This window comes from Cynocephalus volans, chromosome 8 (assembly GCF_027409185.1).
Source record: "Cynocephalus volans isolate mCynVol1 chromosome 8, mCynVol1.pri, whole genome shotgun sequence".
In the NCBI taxonomy this organism is placed as follows: Eukaryota; Metazoa; Chordata; class Mammalia; order Dermoptera; family Cynocephalidae; genus Cynocephalus; species Cynocephalus volans.
Window position 1 is genome coordinate 144,419,030 of NC_084467.1, and position 12,363 is coordinate 144,431,392.

Genomic DNA, 12,363 nt, shown 5'->3' on the forward strand with positions numbered 1-12,363 from the left:
GCTTTTAATAGTAAACCACATGTCTCCATGGCTTCTGCCAGCCTCCTCCTTCCTTCTCCTTCCTCCTCCTTCCTCTAGCCCTGTTTGTTTGTTTGCTTGTTCTTTTTTTTAAAGAAGGTAAGTCTCTTTAAAGCTCCTCTTTCCCAACAGAAAAATCCCAAAGTTGAAGTTAAATGATGTTTATAAACAAATATAAAACCAAACCTACTTCCTTATGCAGATGCAGCCAACCAATAAGTATAAGAATGCTCCCAAGTTGTTCTGGGGAATGTGCAGAAATAAAACTACAAACCTTAAAAAGTCCTGTCTTAAAAATAAATAAAGGCTACAGTGAGGCACCACTACATACCCACTAGAATGGGAATAATCAAAAAGACAATATCAAGTGTTGGTGGCAGGGATGTGGAGAAACTGGAACCATCATGCATTCCTGGTGGGAATGTAAAATAGTGCAGCCACCTTGGGAAACAGTTTGGCAATATCTTAAACAGTGAAATATAAACTTACTGTATAATCTAGCAATTAGACTCCTAGGACTCTACGTAAGAGAAATGAAAACCTATTTCCACACAAAGATTTGTATGTGCATGTTCATAGCAGCATGATTTGTAATAGCCACAAACTGAAAACAGTACAAATATCTATCCAGTGATGTATGGATAAACAAAATTTTATATATCCATACACTGGAATATTATTTATCACTGAAAATAAATGTAATAAGGACATATGCTATAACATGGATGAACCTCAGAAACATTATTCTAAGTGAAAAATACAAGACACAAAAGGTTACATATTATATGATGATTCCATTTATATGAATCTGGAAAAGCAAATTTGTAGAGACAGAAAAGAGATCTGTGGTTGCCTGGAGCTACACATGAGAGCAGGGATTAACTGCAAATGGTTTAAAAAAAAAAAAAAAAACTTCTTGAGATGGTGGAACTGCATTAATACTGGATTGTGGTGATGACCGCATGGCTCTATAAATTCACAAATCATTTAATTATACAGTTATAATGGGGGAATTTTATGGAATGTACATTTTACCTCAATAAAGTTGTGAGTTTTTTTTTTAAATAAGGCACACAGCATAATTATAAATAATTGATAGTTCCTTTCTGTGTAAAAGAAATAGAGAGGCACTATGGTCAAAATGTGGTTTGCAGACCCGTTAGTGTCCTGAGACTTTCTCAGGGAGTTCTTCAGGTCATTTTCCTAATAACAGTACTAAGAAGCTATTTGCCTTTTTCACTGTGTTCACATTTGCACTGATGGTGCAAGAGCAACAGTAGGTAAAACTGCTGGTGCCTTAGCCTGAATCAAAGCACTGGTACCAGACCTTATTGGTAGGCGTGCACTCTCTACCACCACAACTCATTATAGAAAAATAAATTCCATTTTCATTTAAGAATGCTCTTGATGAAGCAGTAAAAGTTATTTAATTTTATTAAATCTGTGGCTTGGAAGCGTATCTTTTTTAATGGTCTGTTTGATGAAATGGGAAGTATGCATAATGCAATTTCTTCTGCATACCTGAGTAAGGTAGTTATCATGAAGAAAAGCACTTCTGTGGTTGATTGAGTTGCAAGCTGAGCTAGCAGTTGGTTATGGGACACTGTCTCTACTTTAAAAAAAAAAAAAATTCCTGGCAGACAAATTAGGCATATTCAGACCTTGGTATGTGGCAAATCATTTTCTCAGAAATGAACAAAGAAAGTCTGTCACTTCAAGGAAAATAATTGACAGTATTTATTGTCAGTGAGAAAATTCAAACTTTAAACAGAAAAACAGCTAGACTTTTAGAAAATTCGTGTGCGCCACCATGAGCTTGATAGCTTCAGTCAAGAGTTTTCTGATGAGATAGATGCTGATTTTAACAAATGGATTTTTTTTTTCATACTGTATAATGAAGTGTGCCAGAGTTTGGAGATTATAGGTAAAAAAAGATCTTGATACTAAAAAGCTTGAGAACTGCTGGCCTAGTGGCCGAGAGCATGGACTTTGAGGCCAGACTGCTTGCTTCAAATCCAGTGCTACCACTTATTACTTGTGTAAGGGATACTTCAGAAAGATTCATATTATCTTTTAATTTCATTTTTCCACGAACTTTTTGAAGTACCCGCATATGATCTCAGGTGAGTACTTCACCTCTCTATGCCTCAGCTTCCTCATCTATAAAAGGGAGCTAATAATGGTACCTTTCTCAGAGAGGTATTGTAGACATAAGAATGACTTCATTTATATAAATATTTGTGAACATTAAAATGAATTAATATATGTAAATTGCTTAGAATAGTGCCTGACTTAGAGTAAATGCTCATTGAGTTGTTAATAGTATTGGTGAGTGGTAATTTGTAAAAACAAATAAATATATTATAAATGCAAAGTAGAAAGGTTTTTTGTAATTATATATACTTTATTTTTTTAATTGGGAAATCCGGAGCTGCTTTTCCTCTTTTTACCTCTGCCTCACCTTTGGTCCTGGAAGCACACGCCTATGAGTGATGTACTTGTAATATTGATGTATTCGCCTTACCATGGGGTTTCTCTTGTTTGTGGGGTTTGTTCTTTCCTTAACAACCACAGAATGGGTTTTTAAGGAGGATTTGGTAATGCAATGTGATTTTGAAGGATATAGTTTAATAAACTGAATATAAACAGAATACAATTGTATATCATTTGTATTCTTAGAAGTTCTCTTTCCTGCTACAGCAGTGTTTAAAATTATGGTGTATGACTTTAAGCTCAAAGAGATTGGGAAATTATGTGAATAGAGAAAAAGGATAAGGTTCTGTTATATCATATACTCATATGTCCATATTCAATGTGTAGTCTAAAAGGACAGAAAGTTCAAAGGAGAAAATGAACAACATGAAAGGAACCTACATCTTTAATCTTGCAGAGAGACTACATTGAGCTATTTGTATCTCTAACTTTAAAAGCAAAGTTAATCACTTGTTAACATCATTCATTTATTCTAGCAATATTTGCTGAGTGCCTCCCATGAAGTGCCAGGCCCTTTGCCCCACGGCTCCAATGGCAAAGGGAGGTTGTGGGACCTGTCTATCTGGAGCTAGTGCATTAGGGTTTTCTGATTCTTTCACCTGCTTTGTAAAAAATAAGATCGTTCATTTGTTGTTCCCTGACTACATCAGCAGAGAGAACAATACAGATGGTCCCCAACTTAGAAGGGTTCAACTTGAAATCGTTCAATTTTATGATGGGTTTATCAGGACGAAACCCTACCATAAGTCAAGGAGCATCTGGACTTATGATTGTTTGACTTACTATTTTTCAACTTTATGATGGGTTTATTGGCATATTAAATGCATTTTCTGTTTTTTTTGGGGGGGTTACATCTATTTGTACATATTTGTGGGGTACAGTGCATTGTTCCAATACACATGTATACTGTTCAATGATTCACTTAGGTTAGATAGGATAGATTTGTACCCATTAGTCCACCATTTTTCCTCCCCACCCCCTGCAATCCCATAACCATTATTCTACTCTCTACTTCTAAGAGAACCACTTTTTTGTCGTTGTTTTTAAAAATTCCATATATGAGTGATATCATGCAGTATTTGTCATTTTGGGCCTTACTTACTTAACATGATGGTTTCCAGTTCCATCTGTGTTGCTGCAAATGATACAGTTTTGTTTTGTTTTGTTTTTAATAGCTGGGTATTCCATTGTGTACCACAGTTTATTTATCAATTCATCTGACGATGGACAGTTAGGTTGATTTCATCTCTTAGCTATTGTGAATAGTGCTGCAATGAACATGGGCGTGCAGCTGTCTTTTTAATGTATTGATTTCATTTCTTTTGGGAATATACCCAGCAGTGAGATAGCTGGGTCATAGGGTAGATCTATTTTTAGTTCTCTCAGGAACCTCCACACTGTTTTACACAGTGGCTGTACCAAATTTATACTCCCATCAACAATGTAGGAGAGTTCCTTTTTCTCTGCATCCTCACCATCATTTGTTTTTTGTCTTGTTGATATAGCTAAACTGGTGTGAGATGATATCTCATTGTGGTTTTTAATTTGCATTTCTCTAATGATTAGTAATATTGAGCATTTGTTCATGTGCCTATTGGCCATTTGTATGACTTCTTTTGAGAAATGTCTGTTCAGGTCCTTTGCCCATTTTTAATTGGGTTACTTGGGTTTATTTTGCTGTTGACTCATATAACATCCTTATATATTCTGGATGTTATCCTCTTGTCTGATTAGTGGTTGGCAAACACTTTCTCCCATTCTGTAGGTTATCTCTTCACCCTGTTGACAGTGTCCCTTGCTGTGCAGAAGCTTTTTATTTTGATGTAGTCCCATTAGTGTATTTTTACTTGTGCCTTTGTAATCTTGCTCAAAAAATCACTGCCCACTCCCATTTTTGTATAGAATTTCCCCTAAGTTTTTTTCTAATACATTCATAGCTTCAGGTCTCAAATTTAGGTCTTTAACCCATTTTGAGTTGATTTTTGTGTATGGTGAGAAATAGGGGTCAAGTTTTAATCTTCTGCATGTAGATATCCAGTTTTCCCAGCCCCATTGAAAAGGCTGTCCTTTCTCCATTGTATATTTTTTGGCACCTTTGTTGAAAATCGGTTGGCTGTAAGTGCGTGGGTTTATTTCAGGGCTCTCTGTTCATGCTGTTGGTCAATTTGTCTGTTTTTATGTCAGTACTATACTGTTTTGGTTACTATAGCTTTATAGTATATTTTCAAGTCAGGAAATGTGATGCCTCCAATTTTATTTTTTTTGTTCAAGACTGCTTTTGCTATATCGGGTCTTTTGTGGTTCACAAAAATTTTAAGGTTGTTTTCTCTATTTCTGTGAAGAATGGATAGAGATTGTGTTGAATATGTAGATTGTTTTGGACATTTTGATGATGTTAATTCTTCCAACCCATGAACATGGGCTGTCTTTCCATTTGTATCCTCCCCAGTTTTTTTCACCAATGTATTATAGTTTTCATTGTAGAGATCGTTCACCTCCTTCATTACATTTACTTCTAGGTATTTCATTTTTTTGATAGCTATTGTGAATGGGTTAATTTCTTGTTTGACTATTTTGTTGTTGGTGTATAGGAAGGCTATTGATTTTTATTTGTTGATTTTGTATCCTGCCACTTTACTGAACTCATTTATTAATTCTAGTAATTTTTTGATGGCATTTATAGGGTTTTCTATGTATAGGATCATGTCATCTGCAAATAGGGATAGTTTGATTTCCTCCTTTCCTTTCTGGGTGCCTTTGATTGTTTTCCCTTGCCTTATTGCATAGGCTAGCATTTTTAGGACTATGTTGAATAAGAGTGGGGAAAGTGGGCATCCTTGTCTTGTTTCAGATCTTAGAGGAAAAGCCTTTGATTTCTACCCATTCAGTATGGTATTAGCTGTGGGTTTGTTGTATATGGCTTTTATTGTGTTGAGGTATGTTCATTCTATACTTAATTTGTTGAGTGTTTTTATCATGAAGTGGTGTTGGATTTTATCAAATGCTTTTTCTGCATCTATTAAAATGATCATATGGGTTTTTTTCCTTCATCCTGTTGATGTGATGTATCACATTTATAGATTTTCATATGTTGAACCATCCTTGCATCCCCGGGGTGAATCCCACTTGATCATGGTGCATGATCTTTTTATGTTAAAAAGTTTAAATGCATTTTCGACTTATGATATTTCCAACTTACGAGATGGACTTATTGGGTAACTGCAGCTTAAGTCAAGGAGCATCTGTATATATTTTACTCTTCTTAAATGTTCATGAAAACATTAAGTTTAGTGTAATGTAAGGAAGGTAAGGTAGACTACAAGAGAATTATAATAATTGTTTCTTTTCCTAGGAGATCACAAACAAAATTACCATATTTTTTAGAGTACCAATATTATACAGGTAAACTCATGTTTGATGGTAAATAACAAACAACCAAAGCATGTAAGTAACTGGAGTTTCACTGACTTAAATGGCTTCTTCTGTCCTGGGAGAAATATGAACTCAGAAGAGCTCATTTGAGGACCATCTGTTTTATGTGTCATCCCACATCACTGTGCATGTGGTGAGAATGTTGGGTAGAACCATAGCAGTTTTTATTCCTCACCCTAGTCTTGATCTTTATTTATGGTCACAGTCAAGTCCCTAAAGTGTATAGTCACCTGTTAAATAGGTTTAGAATAGTCTTTTCATTCATTTTAGGAGTATGTTTTATGAGCAAATTGTAAAGCACCTTAAATATCTATTTGAAGATAATGCTGTAAAAACACAGCACTAGTATTATTGAGATAGTGTCCTTACTAACATACTGGCATTTAAAATTTTGAGAGTGTTTCTTTTCCACGTGACTGGTATATTGGGAATAAGAAATTAGGTCAGGCTGAAAGCCACTAAAGTGCTTCTTAAGTAGACTAGTATTGAGTTTTATTAATTAAATTGATTCAATCCTAATATTTGTTGTGGGTTGAAAATTTTAATTATCTTTAGTCATGTTCTTGTCCCTGTCACAGCTAGAGCCTTTGGCAAACTTTATGTCTCAATAACTGCAGTTGTCTTTTACAAATGAAATGTGGTTAAGCAGGGCAGGTAAACAGTGGCTGTGACTGTGACTGTATTGCCACTGCTCTTTTTGACACTAGATCTTCTATTCTTTGATTTTATTACTATTAGAATTAAAGAATCAAATATTAGCCATACATTGTTTTCTAAACAGCATCATAAAACTCTTTTCATACCAATGTTTCCTGTTAAAATGTGTGGCAGGTTCTACCTGTACTGTGTAACATATTTGCAAGGACTTTTGTGCTTGTGAAGTAACCAGCTGTAGTAGAGGGTCCCAAACAGATGTAACATTTCTGTGATGAAGACTCATGCTATTGTTTAATTACGGATTCTGATCTTGTCTTTTACATGTGTTTGCTTATGTGTTTCAGGAAAAAAGTGCCAGCTCAAATGTAAGACTTAAAACTAATAAAGAGATTCCGGGATTAGTTCATCAACCCAGAGCAAAGTAAGTTCTAATTCCTTTTTCCTTACATTGTTTTTAACTCTAAAAATGTTTTCAGAGTGAGTTCCATTTTGCCTACAGGTGGAGCATCTCTTATCAAAAATGCTTGAGACAGAAATGTTTCAGATATTGGATTTTTTTGGATTTCAGAATATCTGCAGAGTGCAGTACATACTGGTTGAACATCCCTAATCCAAAAATCCAAAGTCTGAAATGCTCCAATGAGTATTTCCTTTGAGCATCATGTCAGCACTCCAAAAGTTCCAGATTTTGGAGCCTTTCAAATATTGGATTTTTGGATTAGGGATGCTCAGCCTGTATCAGCTTAATCAAGACTTATTATAAAGCTTTAGTAATTGAGACAGTGTGGTTTGGTGTAACGGACAAATTAGAGTCCCCAAACAGATCCACAATACATAACAAAGCTGACATTGCAGGCCAGTTAGAAGAAAATAAAGGGGAATATCATTATGACTGTGGGATACGGAGGAATTCTGAGTAAAACACAAAGGATGCAAACCTTAAGGAAAATCATTAATTAATGACTGCATTAAACTTGAGAACTTCTGTTTAACTTCTGTTTATATGCCATAAGAGTGAGAGGTCATAAAATCAGGGGAGATATTTACAGTGCATATACTTGACAGTAGTTGGGTTTTAAGAATACTTAAAGTAATTCTATGAATCAATAAGTAAAAGACAGACACCCCATAGAAAAACAGGCTAAAGACATGAATAACCAATTGACTGAAGAAGAAACATGGATGCCTAATATATATGAAAAATGCCATTTCATACCACCAGATTGGCAAACATTTACAAATCTGACGATACAAAAGACTGACCAGGATGTGGAATAACATAACCCCTGCTGGTGGGAATATAAACTGGTATAATTACTTTGGAAAACAATCTGCATTATGTAGTACACCTTATTCCCCAACAACTCCACTCCCAGGTCTATACCCTTAAAGCTCTTGTTACATTTGTACCAGGAGACATAATTTGAAAGGTTCATAGCAACACTTTACCTGTGCTCTTAAAGCTCTTAAAGGTAAAGCCCAAATGTCCATCAAAAATAAAACAGGTAACAAAACTGTGGCGTATTCCTGTGATGGGAATACTACACATCAGTGAAAATGAATAATGTAAATCTAGATATACCATGATGGAGGAATCTCATAAATACAAGGTCAAGGCCGTAGAGTAAGTAGCAATATGTGCCTCTATATAGTTTCATTCATGCAAAGCTCAAAAGCAACAGAACTAAGCAATATATTGTACATAAGTATATTGTGAAATAAACATTAAAGAAAAGTAATGACATGGGTGTTCCTTTAATAATTATTCAAAAATGTACAGATAACGTTATATATTTTCTATGTGTTATGTATTCACAAAATGTTAAAAAGGAAATAAGAAAAATAGAAAAAATTCTTTTAAAAAAGATTATATCACGTGAGGATGTATATAGTGCCTGGTACATGTCCTCACTGGTAGTGGGAACTTGAAAACAAGATTTTGATTAGCAACAGATGATCATCCATAAGTATTTTATTAAAATAGTGAATATGTTTTTAAGAAGTTAGTTTTCCACTCCTAGAGTAGATTGTTCTAGAACTCAGGCTGTCTTGGTGATAAAATGCACTTTAGTGTGACTTTGAAGGTATCCTCTCCTTTCTTCAAAGAGGCTCTCTTATGCCAGAGGCTACAAATCTCTACTGTGGTGTCCCATCTAAATACAAACAAACTCCCTGGGGGTACCAGTGACACTGGTTCATTTGACACAGTCACCTCCCACCCCAAAATAAATTTGACAATTCCAAATATGTATTAGTAGCCCCATAAAGCAAAATCTTAATCATAAGAAGTTATGTTATCTCTGATTCTTCCCAGAAAATTGAGACAAAAATAACCTAGTTCCTGATCACTTTAACCTGGCTCAGTGTCTTCTACAGCTATGCCACTATGGTATAGCAATTAGGATAGTGAATGGGCTCAGGAATGTAATTCTTCCTTTCAAAAGAAACTAGACATTTTAAAATCCACTTATCATTTACAATGTTGGTATAATTACGCACCCGAATTTTTCACCCTTAGGTCAATGTTATGCCATAACCACAACCTCCCTAGTCTGCTTCACTGCTACTCACTTTTATCCACTTGTTCTGCCTCTGGGGACAACAGATATCTAATAACACAGCTAAATCACCGTTCCATCCAAGCTGTCTGAAATAAGGTATCTTTAAATGCTTCTCCGGGGCTGGCCAGTTAACTCAGTTGGTTAGAGCACAGCCTTATAAAACCCAGGGCATGGGTTTGGATTCCCGTAATGGCCAGCCACCAAATAAAAGTTTTTTTAAAAAAGACTATCACAGATCCATTCTAAATAAATAAATAAATAAATGCTTCCCTATCTGTGAGTTATAAAGAGAGATTACATGGAGGAGAATTTCTCTTTCCATTAGAGATAACACTTATTTAACTTTGACACCCTGAAGCAGCACACTTCATAGGCCGGCATGTGCTGAAGCTTTGAAAGAAGTTTATTAAATTGGCTCATGTGTTTGCATTAAGATTGTGAAGAAAATCCTCTTTTTTTCACACACCAGCCTGCTCGTTCATATGTGTGTGTGTGTGTGTGAGAGAGAGAGAGAGAGAGAGAGAGAGAGAGAGTGTGTGTGTGTGTGTGTGTGTGTGTGTGTTTTAAACTGTGGATCAGACATTGGGTGCCTGGAATTCAATTAAGAAATCTTTCTGGAGTTTTGCTTTTCCTACTTGCTGACGTACAGTATCAAGGAAACCATCATTTGTTATGCAGATGTATGAAATAAGATAATGAGTTTTTTCCCCATGAATGGAAGGACAATCCCACACCATCAAGGCATATAATCCTCACATCTTTATTTGATACCATACGTAAAGTACATTCTTACTGGCTTTATGATCTCAGGCAGGTGACTTACTATCTTTGAACTTTGGTTTTCTCAGAGAAAAATGGAAATGAAAAATCCTTTCTTACAGGGCTGGGGAATAAATGAAATAATGTATGCTCAGTGCTTATCGCATTGTTTGGTGCTTGGTAAGAATGCCTCAATAATTAGAAACAACCTAAATGCCCTTTAACAGGAGGTTGGGTAAATGAACTACTCTGTATTCACACAGTGAAATATTAAATAGTTTCAACGAACGTTCTGCAGCAATGCACGATACTGGGTGGACTCTATCAATATAATACTTGAAGAAAAGAGAAAGTCCTGAAAGATTACATATGCTCTTTATAAAGTTAAAAACAACTGAAATAAATAATCTGCTTTTTTAAGGCACACATATAGATGCTGTTAAATTATAAAAGGAAAGCAAGGGAGTAATGGTTACGCTGGGTTCAGGGAAACACACATAGATGGAAGCTAACATGGCATTAGCTACAAGTGGTTGTCAAACTCCTAGCTTTTGTTTTTTGTTTTGGTTTTATGGGTGCTTATTATACTATTTTTTTTAATGAAATAAATAAATAAAAGTGAACTATTCGTGAACTACTGGTAGGAGCCTGTCACGAAATGAGGATTACAATGAATGTACTTCCCTGAGGTCCAATTGGAAAATAATGGTGATCATGAAGAAATAGCTGTGTTCAGGCCAAGATTTACCAGGAACCCACTGGGTAGTTCAATTTTATTTTTGCTGGTGTAGGGAAGGCAAAACTATACCTCTACCTTCAGAGGGTTTTTGTCTGGGCCTGAGAATTACATTGACATAAGACAAATTAACAGGAGAAAAGTGTGTGGATTCTTACATGTACATGGGTAGCCAGCCCCCATAGGAAAATGAAGTGACAGAATCTAAGTGCTGATCTTCTAGGTTGAACAGAGAGAGGCGGTTGTGGAAGGATACCTGAAATATGTGGGGAAGCCAAAGGAAAAGAAGAGTTAGTTTAACAAGATCTGTTTGCACAGAATTCTCTTGGCTCCAGCTCCCCATCTCTGGTGATAAGAATATTTCTTTCTTCCTGGTATAGGGAGGGCATCTTTCACAGGGGAGTTTTATCTCCTACTTTCAAGAAGAAAAGGGGAGGTCAGAGCACCCCTTCTGCACCTGCTGTTTTTCACATGCCTTTGGCTCAAAAATAATCCTTATGCCAAAGTGGCATATTTGGGGGCAGCATGTGCTGCCAGCCTTCAGGGGTGAGGAACTGGAGGATTAGGACCTTGCCTTCTCATGCTTTTGTTGTTTAGCTTTTGATTATTTGGAAATGTTATTTTTTTAAGTCACTAAAAATGAAAGTCATGTATCTTTTAGCCGTTTTGCCCACCATTCATTGATGGGATTACTTTGCATCACAATTCCATAGTGTTGTCATCCTTAGTCTCATGGAGCTGAGGAGTCACAGAAAGAAGAGCCTTTGACACGGCAAGCTTAACTCACAAGGGCTTTGCCAGTGCTAACTGGGGGCCACAAGAAGTGTTCCAGCAAAGCACTGCATTTTCCAAGGTTGGGTTTTAGTTATTAGAGAGAATTAGGAATTACAAAAATTGTTGAGCTTTATTGGTTAAATCAGGTACTGATGTACAGACTTTTGTAAAATATTTCTGGATCTAATGAATCTCAGCATCAAGTATTCATACTTCATAAACTTAAGTCATAAACCATTCAATGACCCCTTTCTAACATTTTGAGGAAAAATGGAAAGGCCAGTGAGCTTTTCCTCTTCCTCTCTCCCCCACTCTCAATCATCAAATTGTGCATCGGAAAAGATTTAAGAATGGAGTTGTTACTCAGGACTGTTTCTCACAGTGCAGTTTGTACTCTTGAAGGTAAACACTAATATGAATGCCACTGTGTTGATAGTATTTCCACATGGGAAGCGGGGAGCCATGTTTATCTAGGCAGGAATCAATTGATAATGGGGTATTTTATTTCACTGGAGTAAAAATTCTGTCTCTGCCCCTGTTGAAGAGATCTCTGTGCTTCTCTCTGAAAATAACCCATGGAGAACAGCAGAGTAAGCCTTGTGCTTTCAGGCTACACCATCCCTGAGACCACACACAGGTAACCAGCATCTCATGGGCATTTGCTCCTCTGGCAGTGTCTGCTGCATTTCCAGTGACAGTGGACTTTATATGAAAGAGCTTGTCGAGTGCAGCAGGCTTTGATAATAATAAGTCTCCCTTGTATTCAGTCTTTTCCATCTAACACAATCCATGTCCTGTTTTTCAAAGTGGTAAGAGAGTGAATGAGTCCAGGATGTGGCTCTTCTTGTGGGTGACAAGAGGCAAAGGCAGGCAGGGACATTCTACTGCTCTTAAATGAAGAAAAAGCAGGCAGCATGTCTGTTTCAGTGGGAC

General features: G+C 36.3%; 1 protein-coding gene across 3 annotated transcripts in view; it reads left to right on the forward strand.

The window, feature by feature from the left end:
* The window catches only part of C8H1orf21 (chromosome 8 C1orf21 homolog), a 223,953-nt gene that overhangs the window by 193,562 nt on the left and 18,028 nt on the right, over window positions 1-12,363 (forward strand). For all 3 annotated transcript variants that reach the window (XM_063104089.1, XM_063104090.1, XM_063104091.1), the window contains one exon: window positions 6,945-7,021. In XM_063104089.1, coding sequence (XP_062960159.1) covers window positions 6,945-7,021 — 77 coding nt within the window. The remainder of the gene's footprint in view (window positions 1-6,944; window positions 7,022-12,363) is intronic.